Below are 20,616 nucleotides of genomic sequence, written 5' to 3'. Positions count from 1 at the left end.
AAGGAAGAGCACCACCCCAAAGGCCTGGGAGATACACAGGAGCAGGTCGATCTGCAAATTGCTCTGCTGTGTGCACCTCACAGCCTTCACATAATTGCTCCTTTGCCATCGAATTCAGTTGAGTTTTCAACTTTCTCCACGATAAACCATGCCCCCATCCTCACAGTGCCACATGCCACTTCAAAAAAAGAAAAAAAAAAAAAAAAAAAAGAAAAATCAACTTTTCTGCCTGCCAAAACCTCTGCTTCCCCACGCCAGAATCCAGCTAGTGGGAAGCAGGAGAAGCTGGGACGTAAGACCAAAATAACCCAATCATCAAGTATTGAAACTTGGAATTGAAATGAACTGTCCAGGCCACTTCCACAAGCCATTTTTCTTGCCGAAAGCAGCCGGGCTGGGAGGGAGCGCAGCCGTGCCCTGCCCGCCGTGGTGAAGGCTATCAATTCTGAACTTAATCAAATCTGATCTTCCCCCAGCCAGAATGGGGCTTTTTGTCTTGGCTTGTGAAAGCTTCCTGACTTCTGGAGTAAAATATATTTACAGTGCTGAGGAACAGCCTCTTTTCTCCTTTCTGAAAGGTCTCACGTGCTTTTTTTTTTTTCCTTCCCTGATCTCCTGATGTGTCGTTCCTCACAGGCTTTGGAAAGAAGAGTTCACTGCTGGGAATGTTATCAATGTACAATAATGATCTGTAACCCACAGATCCTAACTAGATGCACATTATTTAGCTCACATCCATTACAGTTTATAAATTAACAGAGATGTCATTTTCTGTACAAAAAAAAAAAATCAATGTATATTTACGGTCTTTTTTTTATTCAAATAGATTTTAAATACATAGAATCTAGAGACACAATACAAAAATCTGTATAAGTTAGGCAATGCATCACAGGAGTGACCAAAAACTCAACACAATTTACCTTGGCAAAATGACAGAACCTATTTCTGCTGGCTGAAAACGTAACAAAAAAAAAAAAAATTAGCCTTTAATGCATTTATTAATTTCACCAAACGTACTTGAAATGTTGTTTTCCATAGTGGTATTCATTATTCCTTTTTGTGTTTCAGGCTTACTCTTATTTATTTTTTCCATTTTGTTTTTACACCAAGGAGACTGCAGTCAAATAACACTCAGCAACTCATTTCCTCTCTTTGGACTGAAAAATTAAACAGATACTAAATTATGACAGTGAATTTAGAAAGGAGGGCTCCAAGGGCTCGAAAGAACATGTCTGAGATAATATGATGCTTCTAAGAATATTGCAATCACATCCAAGCAATCACCGAAGCGTGCCATGTAACTACCTCCTCAGCTAATATGCTTTTTTCTCCGTGATGACTAATCATGTTCTATTAAACAGCAGTAATGCTGGAAGAACTCAACTATACAAGTGTAATGAAGCCAGTATTCTCCCCGGACAGATTAGCTACAACTGATTTGACACATACCATCATAGGAGCTTCAAACCTGACAAACTCTGTGCTTGCTTCTGATTTATGCCGTCAAGCTCTTCAGGAGAAGAGAATGGAAATCCAGGCGTCGCCGCGTTCCGTAGAGGTGAAATGTTCTGATGTGCTTCACTGTCACTTAGGGAAAGTCACCGTCTCTCCTTCCTTCCTTCCTTCTGCTCCGGCTCGCCTCTCCCCCCGCCTGTCCCCGGCGGTGCCGCGTGTCCCCGGGCGGTGCCGGCTGTCCGGCGCGGCCCCCGCGGCGGGCGCTGAAACGACGGCCTGCCCGCGGCCCCCGCGCTCCTCTCGGCCCCCGCGCTCCTCCACGTCCCGCCTGGCGCTCGGGATGGACCGAAGGGAAAAGGGAGAAGGAGACGTACCGGACTCACAGAGCGGAGCTGCGATGGGGATGGAGGAATGTGAGGCCGCGGACGTGACCAGGGTCAGCGAACGCGCGAGCGAGCTCCCCTCAGATGATGGTGGGCATCCTCCCGCCGCTGTTGTTGCGGTTGTTGTTCTTCCTGGACAGGTTTGGGGTGGCCATGAGGGCGAAGCGCTCGTCGGGGCAGCCGTACTGCAGCAGCACGTCGACGCACTCCTGGCTGGAGGCCTGGCGGGCGTAGGCCAGCGCCGTGTTCCCGTGGGCGTCGCGCGCCATCACGTCCACGCCGTACTGCGGGCAACAAGAGGGGAGCTGTTGGGAGCTGCGGCGTGAAAATTCTGGGAGGGGATTTGGGGTTGGATGTGAGGGGGGGGATGAGGCAGCAGCCTGACACCACGAGCACGGCAGCACCGAGCTACGCACGGGAAAAATGTTTCTCGAGGGAGGGAGTCTCACGCGTGGGACAAAATCTGCCCCGGCAGATTCCAAGCTAAGGGAATCTCTCCTTCCTCGTTTCCCACGCTCTCCTTCGCTTTTCAACAGCAGCAGAGAGGCAGGAACACGCTTTCCCACCGCCCTCTGAACGCGTGCAGTGAGGAACGCCCAACCCCGGGGCCACGGTCCCGGCGAAGCCCTCCAGGAGCAGCTCCGGCCCGTCCTGCCGAGGGACACAGCCCAGCCCCGGCCCAGCCGTGCCCCGGCAGCGAGTCCTTACCCAGATGAGGAGCTGCACCAGCACCACGTTCCCCTTGCGGCAGGCCAGGTGCAGGGCGGTGCGCCCGTCCCCGTCCCCGCAGGTCTCGTTCACCTCCTCCCGCGTGCCGTGGGCCAGCAGCAGGATCACCGTCCGCAAGTCCTCCTCGGCCGTGGCCCTCAGGAGATGCTGGCCCAGAGAGAGCTCCAGGCACTGCAGTGGGGCGAGGAAGAGCTTCTGCTCGTACTTGGCGCGTATCCAGAGCTCTTTCTCTTCCCTAGGGAAGCCAGAGGGGACAGGTCACTCTCACCTGGTGTCGCAGCCAACAGTGCTCAACCAACAAGGAGGTCGCTTCCCCTTTCAAATTTATGTCAAGAAAGCCCTCACAGGAGCAGTTCACCCAAACCTTAGGAGCAGTTCACCCAAACCTTGTATTTTTAGCAACATTTGTGATGACCACCTTACTGTTCCAGTGCTCGAGATCCCCCTTGATGGATGCTGTGCCCACGGGGCTGTAGGATCACAACAGCCAGAGGTCTTAAAAAGCCCTGGGCCAGCAAGAGGTCAGGGCAAGAGCCCTCGCTGTCACAAAGACCAAAGACACAACAGGTTCCACATCAAGGCTGGAAAACACACTGCAAAAAAATGCACCCAATTTCTGTATGCCAGCCCAGAAGTAACCAAACCGGGGCTTTGTCCCCCTCTAAGCTGAGTAATGCTCCCAAGGGCATAAGGATGATTCCTCTGCTTTTCCCCAAATTCAAACCATTGCTTTGAAGCACCTTTTCCTCCTGATATATCAAAGAACCATCAGAAGCTTTTTGGTGCTATCAGGTTACAGCAGAACAAGGACTACAAACAAGGCCCTCCACTCGCCATTTCAAAAATTACCATACAATTACATGATCTGAGAGCAGCAGCCCTAGACAAAGTCCCATTTAGAGGTCCCTCAGGTAATCTGCTCATCCTGTGGAAACCACAAACATCACCTGAGCCAGGCAACTGGGTCCTGGTGACAGATTCTCTCCGCTGGAGTACAAAAGGCCAAAGCTCTGTTTACGCCTTTCAGCCCTGTTTACACTGCTCCCAGTAATCTAGTGTCAGGTTAGCCCTAATCTGTTTTTAAATACTTATGTAAACATCTCCTTCCACCAGCAAATCTGGATTAGTTTTGCATCATTTCCTGGGACATGTGGAGTGACCTTGCTGTGACCTGCCTGGATGCTTTCAGGCACAGCTTCCCAAAGCAGGCACAGCTCCCCTGCCCCGGCCACAGTTTGCCCCACAAACGGGGCCAGGGCTTTTCTTCAGAGCAAAAGTGCAAACAGAAAATTAACACAGAGAGTGCTTCTTTTACCTCAAGCCTCTGAATGACTCCTGCAAGCTAAAAGACACACCAAAAAAAAAAAACCCTCCACAACCCATTTGGGCAGTTGCAAATTAACCTTTGATGGCAGGATCTGATAAATGGAGTATCGCTGCAGGTATTCCAGATGGAAAGGAGGAAGAAAAGGAGTTCTGTTATCAGAATCTTTAATTCATGGTTTTTCTAATTACATTTTTTTAAGGTAAAAAGTCAAACTAGAACCAGTGCCACAAAAGGGATAAAGTAACCAGCAATTATCTACAGTAAAATGGGCATTCTTGCAACAGCTCTACTCCCAGTATCCAGCTAGATTTTCTTCAAGGATGTTAGCAAAGATCTCACATGATTTTTAAACACACACAGAGGTATTGAGAGTATAACCAACGTTTAAAATGTGCCAGACTGGAAAATGAGGTGATTCAACCTGTGCTGTTCACCCACAGTAACACACACCAGGGTTCTGGGAATTTATTTTTCATATGTCCATACATCCTAAAAGCAAAATATTCCTCAAATATGTAAGTAATATTTTTTTTTGGCTTAGTCAAGGGTCTGCAAATTAATCTCCCTCTCCCCCACACCAACTCTGAAGTGAGAGAAACTTTTGACTCCTATCAGAGCACGGGTTGCTGTGATTGCCGTGGCTCAAGAACAAGTCCCTTTCTATTGAGAAAAAAGCTGTTTGCCACAAGTCTCCTACTTTCAATCAGCATTCAGCCTAAACTGTAATAGTGATGCTAAACAGAGAGAATAACTGCTTGGTTCAGGCAGAGGCTCTCAAAGCTTGAGGCTGCTGGTTCACAAATCTATCAGCACGAATTTCACATTTGCTGTGCGTCACGTGGGCAACCCTGATGCTCCAGGAAGGATGCAAGAAAGAGAGATAGGGATGCCCCAGTCCTGCTCAGTTTTGTCCTACTGCCTCAAAAGGCTGGGGAAAGAACAGGGAAGTCTTTAGAAGCCAATGTCACAGGAAGGGACATGTGCTGCCACCTGCCTCAGTGCTGGGCACCTAGTGGATTCACTCAGTAAGGTGCAGTTCCACCTTTGCAGTCACATCAAAGGTTGTGGTGGAACTATAAACCAAAATAAAGGTGCTTCAGAGGCCTCAGACATTTGGGGCAGCACATCACTGACATCAGTATGGAGTGAGATCCAGGCCTTTTTCCCTGGGCACAAGGAAGACTTGGATGTTAGGGTCGAAAACAAAACCTCACCAGAGGTAGGAGGAAAAGCACACTGGACTACACCTCATGGACAGCACACAGGAACTGCTTTCCAATGAGTATCTAAAAAGCCAATGTCCACAAACATCCTGCCTCCATCTCTGGCACAAACCATTTAATTTGGATGGGAAGTCCTGGGCACTTTCCTGGGAGACAGCTGCAGCTCCGCCACTCGCATTCATCTCAGGAACCCTGACAACAAGACATAAATACTGCAGTTGTTGCTCTGATGCCCCAGTTTCACTTCTGGGATCCACAGCTTGTCTTGGTTGAGGTTTCATCTCCCCCAAGGAAGGCCAGTCCAAGAGCAGAGTTGTCAGCAGTAGATCACTTAACCTCATTGCAGTTCCCCGGAGGACCACTGCTCACATCCCCTGTTAGTTAATGAGCTAAAAAATGAATTATTGGAGCGGTCAGCAATAAGCAGGAAGAGGAGGCACAGTGTTTCATTTCAGCCAGCACTGACATACCTTTAAATAAATCAACTGAATAAGAGCCCAAGAAAGTGTGAGGGAGAGCAACTCATCAGGAGAAAGACACTGAACCAGTCCCTAAAATAAAGGCTAGTAAATATTTCCCTCTTTTCCTCCCTTAATTGCAATCCTGGCAATTCTAAATGATCCTCTCCATACCAGACACTTCCAGCTGTAGTTGTCAAAGCCAAACCAAGACTCTTTTCAGTGAACTTTCAGCAGTGGAGTCCTTGTCTCAGGAGCAAATCAAAGCTGGAGTGCTGTAGAAGAAACATCTTCACGTGTTCCCAATGATGGTCCCAATGACACCAAACACTGGAGAAGGTCTGAGCTGCCTCTTCCTCATATGCAGCAAAACGAATAGATTATAAGCTCCTAGATAAACTTAGAGAAGTGAACAACAGAGCCCTAAGGTCAGATGTTCTTTGAGCCTTTTCTCTCTAAATATCTGCATTCAAACCTTGATCTGTATCTGCTGGTACAGACTCCAAACCTCACCATTTTTGCCCCTCACACAAGGGGAAAATACAGCAGAGGATCACTGCAAAACACTCAGGAATGATGGTTGGAATGATACAATCTTGTCCAGAAAGTGCCACCAAGCTCTCTGCTCCAGACTCTCCATCACTCGTGAACCCCAAGAACACACAGTGGTGTGAATAACAAAATCCCTGCTGCAGCAGCAACACTGTACACAGGTAAAAGGTTATTAGAAACAGATGAAAATTTCAGTTCTCCGTTTATTTTGATCTAATTAGGTGCTTGCTTCTCAAGATAATGTCCAATTATTTAAATTACTCTGCCAGCCACATCACATCATTATTATGTGGAAACATAAATACTGGGCACTGGAAGGGGGGAGGGTGAGCAGGGAGCATCAGAGAAGAGAAAAAGCAGATTTGCTTCCAGCACAGCCTCGCTCCAGGAGCTGCACTGTGCTCCCCAGCCGTGGGTTTGCACTGGAGATGCTCCTTGAGGAGCCCACATCCCACACAGCTCAGCCCCATCATGTGGTGCACTGGGTTTTCCACCCTACAAATCCCATCAGAAGCCTCATCTTGTTGGGATCCACTCTCCATCCTACCTCCTCCTCGCTCCCATTCACCTCTGCCTTCACCCCCATTTGTCCCTCACAGACATTTGGTGGAGTGACATCAGCAGGCAAACACGAAGAGGATGTGCAGGGTGGGAAAAGAAGTCGTGTTCATGCAGTGACCCAGAACTGCCTGAGTAGGCAACAGCACGTGGCTGGAGATCCTGGGAACTTTCCATCAGAATTCCACAGCTCCAGAACAAGAGCAGCCTTGCTCTTCCCAAAGCATGACTAAAAGGATGACTAAAATGTCGTGTCGTTATCCAGAGTTACTCACCACTTGTTAAAAAGCTGGAACAAATTCTGAAGGTTGAATTAGAAAGACAGTGGACAGCAGGTATTTACCATGGCACAGCATTGATTTCCCACCACCAGAAATAAGAGCAGGCTCCTTACAGGCACTTTGAAAGTGAAGTTTTATCCTCCACACCTCTGACAGCACTGAAAAGCTCCTGATTTTTTTTCATCCTTTCTTCTCTCTTGCTACAGAGGAACTAATTCTGTAAGAGAGGAGGCCTCTCAGTGGTGTCTCCATGGTGGCTGTGCAGGTGCTGTGCCCGTGTGTTGCCATTTCTGGTTGCTCACTGAAGTACAACCCTTTAACGCCGTGGTAACCTGGCCAGCTCAGCAAGAGCTCTGCCAAATTTCCTCTCCTCTTGGCCAGCTGACAAGGTTAATGCGTCTCTTCCAAGAAAATGAAGTAAATCTAACCCACTGCACCTCCCAAACTCCTGGAAGAGCCCCAAGATGTGTCATTAGCTTCGTGGTCCAGCACGCAAGGAGCACATATCACCTAATGACCGGCGCCGGGCAGCTGCATGTGCCGGGGCTTCCCGACTGAACAGCCCCCTCTGTGATGATCCCAATAAATGGCACTGCTTTGGACAGGGCTGGTGATGCAGTGCTGGGATGGGTAAAAGGAAAACACTGAGGGTGGGGGCAGGATTGAAATGTTGGAGAAAGGTTCATGATGCTTTTAATTGCAACAGCAAAAGGGGGGGAGAAGAAGAGAGGGTGAGAAGAAAGGGGCTAGCAGCAAGGAATTTCCAAAGTGCCTTCCTGCCCTGAGCAAAGCAGGAACTGGGAGGAGAGGCATGGAAGAGGAGCTGGGAACAATATGCTGAGAAAACACAGGGGCTTCCTCTCTCTCTGCAGGAGAAGACCCCTCTGCTGCATTGCAAAGGCAGCGCTGAGCAGCTGAGCGGCTCCGCGCCCCGCATGCCTCTCCGCCCGGCCGCGTTGCTAAGGGGGAAGGCACGAGCCCACCGGGAATATCCAGGTCCCTGGCAAACAAGAGGGCTCCAGACAGCAAACAAAGACCGATGGGTATTTATTCCTTAATTACTGAGAGCTTTGAAGAAACGGGTCCACTGTAAATCCCGCCCGCCGAGGGAACGGGCCGCGATTTATGCGCGCCAGGGCAAAGAGGAAATAAATATCTCTCTGGCTCCTGATCAATATTATGAGTGTTTTGCCAACCTACAGGGTGTTTTATGAGCTGTAAGGACAGAAAGGGATCATTAATAATTAAATAAAGTCTACCTATTAAGCTTATTACTTCTTACAAGTTAAACATCCCTGACGGACGAAGGGCAGCCCCATAGGAAAGCCGTGGATCAGCCAACCCCTGTCTTGCCGTGGACTCTGGTCCAAGTGAGCAGTGTGGTAACCCAGCCTGGAAATGATTTAGTTACTGTCTGATGGGCAACTTAGCTGCCTGAGGACTGTGTTCAACCCACTCTTCAAATTTTGGTCCAGGAGACAGACAATTCAGTGCTGCAGAATCATGCCAAATTCAGGTTGCTTCTACTCTCAGTCCTTTTCAACCAAACCGAATGGCACAAATCCCTGGAAGTGTTCGAGGCCAGGATCTGAGCACTCTGGGATGCTGGAAGGTGTCCCTGCCCATGGCAGGAGTTTGGGATGAGATGATCTTCAAGGTCCTTTCCAACCCACAGCATTCCAGGATTCTATGAAATAAAGGCGGTTTCCCACCAGCAGCACCTTGCACTGTCAGGGACTCATTTCCTGAAGCCCCCAGCTCTGGACCTTCTCCACCATTAACTCTCCTATTCAATTTTTCAGTTTTCCTTTCATAGCTGTGTGTTTCAGGGGGAAAAAAAAAAAAAAGCCCTGCTGTGTGTGAGGGACAGAGATCACTCATTTGTGCAGAGCTCAACGCGCTTCTCAAATTAATCATGTCTTGCCTGACACTTACCAGTATCATCATTATTCGCATTTGGTGGAGCTCCTCCACCTTTTTCCCTCTCTCCTGACAGCATTCTCCTACACAGGGCTCCAAAACAGCTGCTATTTCTGCACTTGTGGGTTACCCCTCTGTGGAGCAAGCAGCAGCGCTCCTTGAAGCATTAATACACCTGCAGGATTTATCGCTGCCCAACATTAACGACCGACCTGGCCAAGACATCAAGGTTTACTGACTTCAGGATTTTCAGATAAATACCCTTCAATTGTGGGCTCTGATTTATCACAGAAAATTGCAGCCAACTTCTGTTTTCATTGCACGACACTCCATCTAATAATTTTTAAGGTTTACGTGATAAAATATATCACACCTGAGGTTTAGTCTGTGTAAAGTTAAGCAAAAACTGTGACACACAACAGCAGGGGATACTGTAGGTACTAAGATAAGGCTTATTAAGTTGAGAATAAAGATCCTAAGGGTGACAACTCTAAGCCTTGCAAGTTGTTTAAATCTTTTCTCAGTAAAAACCCAGGTTTTTGCTTTGTTCTGTACCATTATGTGAAATGAAAACAGTCCCTAGGGATTTAATAGAAACCTTGAAGAAGCCACAAGTTGTCCTTTTCCTCTAACCCCAAAAGCCCCAGAATTTTTTCAAACAGCAAAATGCCAGTGACATTTCAGAGGGAAAAACCCTAACAATGGTAAACCCTAAGGATTTAGAGCTCATCACTGTCCTGAGGAAACCACAAAGATAATCAGAGGGCTGGAGCTCCTCTGCTATGAGGAAAAGCTGAGAGGATTGGGAATGTTCAGCCTGGAAAAGACAAGGCCCAGGGAAGACCTAATTTTGGTCTTCCACTTCCTGAAGGGAGTCAATAACAGAAATGGGGAGAGCTATTTGCAAGGTTCTGGAGTGACAGGACAAGGGGAATGGGTTTAAACTGACAGAGAGTAAATTTAGATGGGATATTGGGAAGGAATTCCTCCCTGTGAGGGTGGGCAGGCCCTGGCACAGGGTGTCCAGAGCAGCTGTGGCTGCTCCTGGATCCCTGGGAGTGCCCAAGGCCAGGTTGGATGAGGCTTGGAGCAACCTGGGCTAGTGGAAGGTGTCCCTGCCCATGGCAGGGGTGGAACTGGATGGGCTTTAAGATCTTTTCCAACCCAAACCATTCCGTGACTGTGATTTTAAACACACAGATTGGTGAAAATAATTTAAAAAGCACCATGAAGAGTGGAGGAAGATGAATTTCTCCCAAGGGTTCTAAGGAAAGACTTTACAAGGGTCTGGAATGCAAAAACCAGGATCAACAGCTCCCTCACACCCACCCTCTGCTGACCAACAGGAAAGCTCCTGAGTTCAGGATCTGATTCCTTTTAAATGCTGGTACATCAGTATCAAGGTAAACATCCACACAAAATTAAACCCAAACTATATCACTGTGCTGGCTACCCGAAAAAAAAAGCTGATAAATGAGTTATCATTGTGTGCGTCTAGACACACAAGTGAACTGCTTCCACTTCTTGGGTGGTCAATCTCAACTCTTGGGCACACCACAAATATTACCTAAAGAAAGCCAAAAGCTGCAAGAGTTGCACAGAAATGCTAAAACCAAGGAGTATATTTGCTTCTTGCCTGTTTTCATTAAGAAATATATATATGCAGAGAATAGTAATTGGAAACACGTACCTAATGCATTTCATTACTCGTGTGTAACCACACTTAACCTGATGTCTTAAGTGTATAAATCAAACTGCATTGTGCCAGTGCCTAAACACAGACTGGAAATTTCATCCTGCCATTTGATATACAGTCACTCAGGTCAGAAGATTCCATTAATTTCCAATTTGTTAACACTAATTTTCTCCTATAGCAGGGCCTAGCTTTATGCAGCAGTGTTTTAAGTGGAGCTTGAGAAACCGTTACTTATTTTTTTTTTTAAAAAAAAAAGGAAGTTCCCTTCTCAAAGGTGGCGGATGGGGAGCGACACACAAATATTGCACGGCATAAATCTCAATAGCGTGTGCTGTTGCCCTGGTTATCAAGAGTTTTCTAAAGCCTTCTGAGTTTACATTCTTGTAGAGAACTTTCCCACACAACTTTCTGTAAACAACCTGTTGTTTTGCATTCTTTCATAGAGGTGGAGAAATTTGATGTACAGGTAGTTTGTCCAGTGTCGTTGGAGAGGTGGCACGTTCACCCTCCAATCCATTGGCATCTTTTGAGAACTATAAAAGATTGGAGTCAGAGAAAATAAATGAGTCTCTTCATCGTGACCAAGGCTGTGGTGCGTCGTTTTTGCTTGTGTCATCTGGTGACAGCGTGCCAGGTGGGAGACGGAGCGAGGTGGCTGCGCGAGGTGCCCCGGTGGCTGAGCAGTGTGGCGTGGAGCAGGGCTGTGCTCCTCCCATCACAGAGCATTAGGGATACCACAACAGTGGCTGACGTGAGCTGCCGTGGAACGGATCCCACGGCAAACGCGCCGCCAAAGAGAAATGGAGCTTTTCCTTTGCTCGCCCTGCTGGGAAGTGGAGGAGCAGCACAACTGCGAGTGCCTTATAAATAATGAGGGAGGGAGGAAAAAACCACTTGGAGGGGGTTGACAGACTTCCAGAGTAGAAAGAGATCTCAAATGAGGGTTTGCTTGAGGCTCCCATTATAGAATCAATAAGGTGGGAAAAGACCTCTAGGATCATCAAGTCCAACTGATCCAAAATGGAAAAAACACATTGTGGGCTCCAGGAGAACCCGATCTTTACCGGAGAATCAAAAACTGGAGGAGGATTGTCTAATTGCAACACCTCACAAAGACCTTCAGAAATGTTTCTTGATCCTTTGTTAATAGTCACTCCTACAGTTTGGTTTGCAAGGAAAAACAAAAGTCCTTTCATGGGGCTTTAATGGCATTTTAATTCCAGGAGAAGCAGTAAGATGATGCTTTTGGAGTATTTGGGAAAAAAGAACACCCTCCAACCATTACACTGAATTTATGTAAGACATAAAAGAGAAAACACAAGTAATAAACATTGTATTTGAGCACAGACTCTGAAGAAAAACACATTTGGAGCAGCAAGCAAATAAAACCAACTGCTTGCTCTGCACAAGTCAGCAGTGGGGGCAGGCGAGCTTGGAGGTGAAGGCCCAAGGGCCGGGAAGCAGCCGGATGATCCCCATGGGCAGCATTTCTGGGATCCACACTCTAGAGAGGCTGCAGGGACCTCTCTGCTGTCCAACTCTTCCCAAGTGACTTGGAGCTCTCCCTCCTGCTCCCCTCGCCTTCTGATGTCTCCTCATTTGCACACCAAGTACCACAGAATCCTTACGTTTGGAAAAGACCTCCAAGATCGAGTCCAATCTTCAGCCAAACACCATGGTGCCCAAGGCACTTATTCCTGTGTCCACTCATTTCCTGAACACTTCCAGGGATGGTGAGTCCTCCACCTCCCCAGGCAGCCCTTCCAATGCTTAACCATTCCCTCAGTGAAGAAATTTCCCTAATATCCAACCTGAACCATCTCACTGATGCCAAGAACTCTACAGAAATTGTCGATGTCATCAGACTCTTCCACCAGTCTCATTAATTAATGGCTGTTTTTATTTAGGGAAAACAATGCCTTTTTTGGCAAGGTAGAGATCCCAAAGTATTCCCTCCGTTCAGCAAGCGATGGACTTCCCTTCACCTCTGTTTTAGTGGGTTGCAGGTGTTTGATGTCTTTCTCAAACTGTAAATCATAATTAGTTAAAAAAAGACCATAGGTAGACCTGCTTATGTGTCTGGAAAAGCCAAGTGGATGAAGAATTTCCTTAGACTAAAAAGGGATGAAGATTTGAGAATCCTCAGTAGTTAACACCCAGAGAAATCCATGAGGTTCCTCTGATTAAAAACTGAAATCTCAATGATTTTTTGTTTGTTTGTGTATTTCCAACAATGGGATGTGCAACACTGGGGCTGCCCAAATATGTCCCAAAAAGATGAGACTAGAGATGGATGTGGCCTTCAGAAGACATAGAACTGCTCAGGTCCTGCCGAAGCTTTTCTGATGCTCCTCTGCCTATTAACCACTTGCAAAGCTTTTAGGCTTTTATGATTTACAAGCCATAAGGTGGATGTTTGACAGTGGGAAACCCACAGAAAACATGACAGCAAAGAAAATCTGCACTGGGGACACCTGCCAAAAGTGACAGCAAGTTCCACTTGGAGAGGAACTCAGAGAGAGCTGTGCAGGGATTTAAAAGCTGAATTAAAGCCAGAATTGAGGAATTAAAGCCTCTTGCCCAAGTGTTCCTGGTGCATAAGTGCTCTCTCTCCCTCTCTCTCTCTCCCAGCTACCTCCCTGCAAATCCCTCTTCGGGCCACATTTGGAAATTATTTAAAAAAGATAAAATATCCCTAATCTGTTACCAATTAGAAGAAACATGTGAATATTATTTTCTAATTTGTGACTCAATCTTAAAAGTGAGTTCACTGAAATAATTACACTGGCTCCTGAATATTCCTATTGTGCGCCTGGAAAAAAAAAAAAAATCCAAAACCGAACAGTGGGTATATCCTCTACTGCCCAAGATGCCCCAGGGCTGAATGTATCAATAAGAACCATCAAAGCCCTGGATGTGGACTGCCAAAAAAGTATAATTTCTGCTCCCTGGCAGCTGCAGCCCAGGGGTTGCCAAACAGACTCGTTCCCTCCTCATGGTCTTTGTGCAACCTGGGCTTGTGGCAAGTCAGGATGAGCCAAGGAGGCCCAAGCTGAGTGGCCAACACAAGGTGTCCAAGCTGTCCACTGCACAAGTGACCCCTTCCAGTTGTAGGAGCTCTGAGCCAGGATTTATGAGAGCAGCAATGGAGATTTCTTTGTAAAACCCAGACGCAGCATGACTTGAGTGAGTAACTCCTGAAAATTGGTAATTTCCTGGTGGTTAGCAGGAGAAGGCCCACCAATGGGGAAGCAGGGGCTGCTAATAAATTTATAGAGCGTTATATGCCAATTAGACCCCCTCAGCCCTTCAAGAGGCAGCACCACCAATCAGGTTACCATTCCACAAATGTACTCTTTAGGGCTGAGCTCATCACAAATCAATCCTGCATTTCAAGTGCAATTTTCATTAGCGTTACCCGGGACTGCACTGGTGAAACAATGCAGGCAGGTATTCTCCCTCTCCCCTCAGAGCACCCTTCCCTGATGCCTTGTGCTCAGCTTTTTGCTCCTCCTCGTGCACAGCCACGTCTCAACTTCAAATGGTAAATAATCATTTTGAATACCACATTAATCCTGTGCCGAACCAGATTTATTACACACGTCACCTGCGGGAGTTTTGCCGTCACTCGCAAGCCAGCCGTGAACCCCGTGCTTAAATTACATCCTTGTACCTGACCATGCACCATGCAAGGCTCTGTCAATACCAGCAATCAGCAGCTCCCTCAGCTTCCCACCCTGTGACATCCACAAGTGTCATTTGGGAATTCAGAAAATGGAAAAATACACCAATAAATACTTTGTAAGGTTTAGCATTGGCTTTAAACCTCTGGTCACAGCTTAAATCACAGCTTTTCCTCTGTGCAAGCAACACTGAATTTTAGATGCTCTTCTTTGCTTCATTTTTGCTGAACAAGGCCAGAAAAAACCTTTAGTTTTAGCTTTGTAACTACGGCAGCATGGAGATGCCTCCTGCTCAGGAACACAGGGCAGCCTGAGTCACCAGGAACGCAGTTTCCTTTTCTTTTGCTTCTCAAGCCAGGTAAAGACCTTGGAGAAGCACGTGCAGAGACCTACCAGAGAATATCCTGGGCTGGAAGGCACCTACAAGGATCATCAAGTCCAACCCCCTGGCCCTGCATGGACACCCCAACAATTCCACCCTGTGCATCCCTGAGCGCGATATCCAAATGTTCCTTGAGCTCTTGCAGGCTTGGGGCCATGACCAACCCAACCTGACCCAACCCTAGGTAGGGTTACAAATGTAACATCCATGTTGGGTGGACTTAAAGAACAAGGACCTCCTAAAGCAAGAATTCCCAGAGCAACCTTCCCTTCCCTGCTTCTCAGCCAGGCAAGGTCCCCTCGAGTCATGGCAGGACCAAATTTTACTTCCTAAACTGCCCCTGCCCCCACTCATTTTAAATTTTATGGAGCCTCTTCACAAAAAACCCTCCACGTAGGAAGAGCAGGGCCTGATGCCCCAAGCCTTGGGCTGTCACCTGCATCTTATTTCTACTTAACCTCTTAAATAACATTGGAATTCACTTTGTCCCCTGATGGGCGCTGTAATGAGAACCTCCTGTCAATCACGGCTCCATTAGCCGGGACAGACTTCCACTTCCTGAAACAATTTATTGGATTCCCAGAAGCGAATGGGCCTTGCTCCTTTTGAGCCGGGTTTTTTTGGGGAGCTATTCAGCGGGAGCGGGTGTCCCTTCTGTCCCTGCTGAGTGGGGCATTGTTCCCCCCGTGGCTCATGGAAACGGCTTCCTGAGCTGACCCACCTCTCCTTGTCCCGGCCAGGCCGAGTGTTTGCCAAAAACTTCTTTGGGCTGCTCAGTTCAGCGGCGCAACACAAAACCCACCAGCTGTTTCCAGCCACTGGGGCAGGGGGAGAAGCCAATCCCGCTGTTAACCCCTTCCCAACAAAGCCCCGGAGACCTGGAGCCTGTCATCCCCAGGGCACAGGAGCAGGACTCCGAGGTAGCTCCCTCTTCCTTAAAAAGCAGGATCTGCTCTCATTTAGCATGAAACTAAAGGCAATTTTGTTTTCCTCTTCCTCTCTCTTGGTTACAACTCAAATTGCAGCTCAAAGAAAAAAATCTTACTAATAGAGACTAAAATCACTTTGGTTGGAACATTATCTTGAGAGGAGAATTTCCATTTCCCTAAGTGTGTGCAGTCCTTACGAGGTTCATTTGCAATGAGTCTATCTGTTTTGATGAGATAATAAAATGCATTTTATTTAAAAATATCTCCATTTCCAGCCCCCCCCCAAAGGAATTTAAATGGTCAGTTAATCTTTCTGCTTCAGAAACAAACCACTGAGTAAATAAGAGGGCTCAAGATTATATAAACCAAGATTTTTTCCTATTCTAACACTGGTCTCAAAGACTAAAATACAGATGTACCTGGGCATTGGCTGTGTGCCTTTTTAGTATAAATCAGTTTAACTTTTAGCCTGGGAAAGGGAAAAAAAATGGAAACAAGATGATAGTTATCTCCAGCCTTCTGTGATTCTCGAGTCAATAGTAAATGGGGGGACTCGTTAGTGCCATAGTGATCCAATCAGGATGAAATTATGCAGTCATGTAAGAAATAATATCTATTAGGCTAATTTAATCAACGAATACTTTACAGATGAATTAGAATGCAGAATCCAATTATTTTAAACATTTGGACTGTCAGCCGCTGTGTTTTTGAAGCGGTGGAGGGGGAGAAAAGGAAGGCTTAAGGATCCTTTCAAGAACAGGGTGACTGGGCTGTGTTTGTAGCAGGAGAGCTGAAAACAGCAGAAAAACTGACAACCACAATCAGCACCTTCCGTGGCTCCTGGGGCACCTTCCTCTGGGCTACTGGCACGGACAGCTTGATCTGCTCTTTGCACTGGCTCACAATGAGTGTCTCTTGGTGATTCCCCCTGGCCAGCCACCCTTTAAAAGGGAGGTTTACACTCTAATGTCAAGGGGTGTTTGGCACTGGGAAGGGAAGATGTGCCCCTGGGTTGGTGCACAACACCCTGGTGCTGCTCAGCTCCATGGATTACATGTGGCATCTATTCCCTTGGAAAACCAAGGTGCTGCTTTATGGCACCGTGCAAAGAGAGTGGGACAGACAGAACTACTACCAGAAGGGGAAATTGGTTTAAACCAGCACTTGACTCAAAAAGGAGGGGACAAAACTGGGGGCTGCGAGTACACAAACCATGATGCAGCCTGACTCAACATCTGCTCTCCTCATGCTCTGTCAAACCATGAAAGGACCACGAAGCTTGCCAGAAAACCATCACTGCTCCACCAAAAAGATTTAGGGATGGGCTCCTTGCTATAGAAAAAAGGCACATCCCACCCTCTCTGTGGAGAATTTTCTGCCCAGTCCACTGGAATTGCTGTTTCATAAAGAAACAAGAGCAACCACCCTCTGCATTTTGAATATCAGAATGGCTTGGGTTGGACTTCAAGACTGTCTCATTCCAAACTCTCTGCCATGGGCAGGGACACCTTCCACTGTCCCAGGGTGCTCAGAGCCTCATGGAACACCTCACACACACAGGCCTGCCCATCCCATTTACCATCAGAGCAGTTATTTCAAGACCTGAAGATGGCAAAGGTGCATGTTTTTGTGCTCAAGTCTACAGCACAAAGTGACATTTCCCCCCCTCTCTCATTATTAGTAGAAGATACTTGTTTGAACAGAGAAAAGCAAGAAAGTGATGGATACTTTAACCATGTGGAATATCTTTTACAAAGAGCTGAATGAACTTCACAACAGAGCTTAAACTGAAAAAATTCATTTCACTCTCTGGGCTCCAGCATTTCTTTTGACTATTTGAGTGATATCATGAAGAACAGAGCAAACCTGGTGCCTGCTGCAGAGTGTGGATGCCCCACTGCTCTGTAAGCTCTGCGTGCGATTCCCAACGTACCTGTGATCCAAACATTTCTCTGCCCTGTCATCTGGAGCAGTAAATGGACTCTCTTGCTTATTTAAACACTTAATGCTCTTCTGATGCCCAAATTATGCCTGTTTCCCATGATGGATTAGCACAGAACACAGCAGTGACAATTTTCTGCAATCTGCAGAATATCAAATTTTGATTACTTCAGGAGGAAAAAGTAAAGTTATAAGCAAACTGATTGATAAGGAGCAGAGGAATACTTCACGTGGTGGCTCATTGGGAGCCTTGATGAATGCCTGGCAGGACTGTGATGAGTCCCCACAGAAGACATGCAATAACTCTGAGGAGATTTAAGGTATTTATTGCTCAAATAAAACAAAACCAAGTGACACGAGTAGGTGAAGTAGCACCGGGTGATTACAATCTGCTGATCAAGACCAAGTGCAATTCCAATTTTTTTTGCAGAGCAAAAAAACAAACTAATTCTCCAGCTTGCCTACAGAACACTGATGGTTATTTTGGGAATTTTAGATGCTGGCTTTCTTCAGCAAGGAAAGGGGTTGTTTCAGTGCCAGGTCTTTATGGAGGATTTCTTCCAGTGAATGCTGGCAGTTGTTCTGCTTCTGGGTGTCAAATTATTTAGCAGCACCTTCTTAAGATAAAGTTATAATATATATACTTTTATCTATTTGTCTATCTATCCATCCATCCATCCCACAAAGCTGTAATACATATAAAATATATAAGGTGTGACTTGATGATCTTGGAGGCCCTTCCCAACCTTAATGATTTTATGATCTTCTCTCTCTACATGCACACATTCCCTGGGCCCCACCTCCTTCCAGGAGCAGCTTTTCCAGCTGTGAGACTGAGGAATTCCCAAAGGAGCATCCCTAACACGGTGCAGGCACTGCCTTTTGCTCCACAGCAAGGTGAGGAGAGAGCTCCTCTGAAGGGAAGAACTCCTCTCTCCTCAATCACAAATCTCTCTCGTCCAGGGCTTCCACGGCAGTAACCTGCCAACAATCTCCCCGTGCTGGCAGAGGCAGATGTGACCCCTGCACTCCGAGCTGTGCCTCTGTGAGAATCCCTAAAGCTCTCCCTGAGCGCGAAGAGAATTTGTATTAAAAGCATCTTCCCCAAAACAGTTCAGACCCAGGGAACCTTCTGAGAGATCCAAAGGAGGACAAAAGCCACCAGAGAAGAGCTTGATGCATTTGAATGGAGGGCTGTGTTAGCAGCACCTTCTCCTTCAGAGAGGGGAGCTCACGTGAGCCCACTATTAAAAAAGGCACTTGCAGGTAAGCGGTGAAGAGAACAGATTTTTTTTATTTTCAGTTTACTGTTTCTGGGCGGGGTTGATGGATGTTTTGGACAGAAGAGGCTGAAAGGAGAAGGAGGCTTTGTGAGCCAGGATGATTAAAACAGTTGTCTTGAGCTGAGTTTGTCTATTGTGAGAAGAAGTGGGGGAGACTCCAACCGACCCATCAGCAATCCACCGCCGGCAGACGCCGGCACTGATTAGACACGACAGCTTTGCAACAGGTTTGAAATCAAAGTGCAGTAAAACTAGCCTGGCTGGCTGTGTGTGTTTGGGAAAGCTGCCCAGGAGCTACAAGGATCCTGAAGATTTTCAGCTTTTCCAACTCCAAGAGTCAGCATGGGAACACCAGTGGCTTTGGTGGCACTCCAAGGAGGATAAAGAAGATCCTGGTGGTAAAAAACAAAGGATGCTTAAAACTCTCAGTCTGAGAACGTGATGGATTTGGAGGATTCTTTGCTGTGGTATTTAGGGACTGGGCAGTGCTGGGTCAAGGGTTGCACTCAATGATCTTGGAGGGCTTTCCCAACTTTAGCCATTCCATGAATCCATGCTATTTTAGATGCAAAGCACAACCCAAAGGCAGGGTGTGTATTCCCAGCTATCCAAACAGACCATGACAGAGCAAAGACCAAGGACCTGCTGCCTTCCCTGCAAAATTCTTGGACTTTCCAGGGCTATCACATATCCCAAAATCATTTGCCCTCTGCTGCTGATGCTTAGGATGAGACTCTTAAGCTGTATCAAACCATTTTGTTTACTGTAAAATATTCTTCCACCCTGAAGGAAAAGGAATTAGTGATTATTCTGAGATCTAAACAATGTGACAGACTTAGCTGGGTATTTTGCACAGCTTTTACAGTGAAAAAAAAAAAATTGCTATTGCTGATGTGATCTGGCAATTAAAACATTTTCCATCCGAGAAACACCAGGCAGCTCCCACCAACAGTCAGGAGGAGTTCTATCGAATTCCTGGCACTTGTTTTTCAGCTCCTGGATGAGACCAGAATGGATGGAGCGCTGAGAACTGCTGGGTAAGACCCTAAATTACATCTTGGTGGGCATCTGATCCCAGTCCCTGCGAGCTGAGTGCCAGCAGTCCCAGCAATCCTGAAGTTTGCTTATGGTCTGCCTTTTGGGAACGGCTTCCGAGGGATCCAACAACCTGGCAGCTACCTCCAATCCTGCCTGGATGCTTGGAAAAAAAGCTACAGCTCCCTCAGAGATCAAGTGGGCAGCAGCCCCTTAACAGGAACTGGTCTATGAGCTACCACCACATGTCTAATTAATGACCCTGCCGGTCGCAGCTGGAAGAGCTGAGCTGGGGGTGATTAATTAAATTAGCTGGCAGAGGAAATTACAGTGGAAAAGCCAAAGTTTGATTGCTCCATAATTAACCACAGTGCAAATAATATCTGCATCTATAACTTCCAGCGATGAGATCAGAAGCCAATTGAATTTGGCACTGATTGAAGCTGTAAATATCCTGTGGTGAAAAATGATAGGTTTGTTCTGAAGGGAAAACTTACAGAAATGGACATCCAGAGGATGCAGGAGGGGAGCAGGGGACAGGGAGGAAAGAGCACTGGAATTAGATCTTGAGCTCAGCTGATTTCTGCAGTGCTAAGAGGACTCAAGGTGAAACAGGAAGAAATGTTTTAAAATTGGAATGCTGTGAGATTCCTTAGCAGAGCTTTGGTGAATCTAGAAAGCAAAAGCCACTGAGCTCATTCCATCCCTTGCCTTGCTCCACAGCCTGTGATGGGAATCACTGCTTTCCTTGGGAAAAGACTGCACAGCTGAAGAAATACCC

At 46.9% G+C, this 20,616-nt stretch overlaps 1 protein-coding gene across 10 annotated transcripts in view; it reads right to left on the bottom strand.

The window, feature by feature from the left end:
- AGAP1 (ArfGAP with GTPase domain, ankyrin repeat and PH domain 1) overlaps window positions 1-20,616 on the bottom strand; it is a 343,329-nt gene that overhangs the window by 36,762 nt on the left and 285,951 nt on the right. For 8 of the 10 annotated variants that reach the window (XM_053981897.1, XM_053981899.1, XM_053981903.1 and 5 more), the window contains 2 exons: window positions 2,547-2,802; window positions 796-2,122 (listed from right to left, as the gene is read on the bottom strand). The exons of the other annotated variants lie outside the window; for them this stretch is intronic. In XM_053981897.1, the coding sequence (XP_053837872.1) occupies window positions 1,919-2,122; window positions 2,547-2,802 (460 nt within the window). In that variant the 3' untranslated portion in view covers window positions 796-1,918. Of the gene's footprint in view, window positions 1-795; window positions 2,123-2,546; window positions 2,803-20,616 lie in introns of those variants that run through there. 10 annotated transcript variants of the gene reach the window in all.

Source organism: Vidua macroura, chromosome 7 (genome assembly GCF_024509145.1).
Source record: "Vidua macroura isolate BioBank_ID:100142 chromosome 7, ASM2450914v1, whole genome shotgun sequence".
NCBI lineage: Eukaryota > Metazoa > Chordata > Aves > Passeriformes > Viduidae > Vidua > Vidua macroura.
The sequence above is the reverse complement of the archived record's forward strand: the minus strand, read 5'-3'. Positions and strand labels throughout refer to the sequence as shown.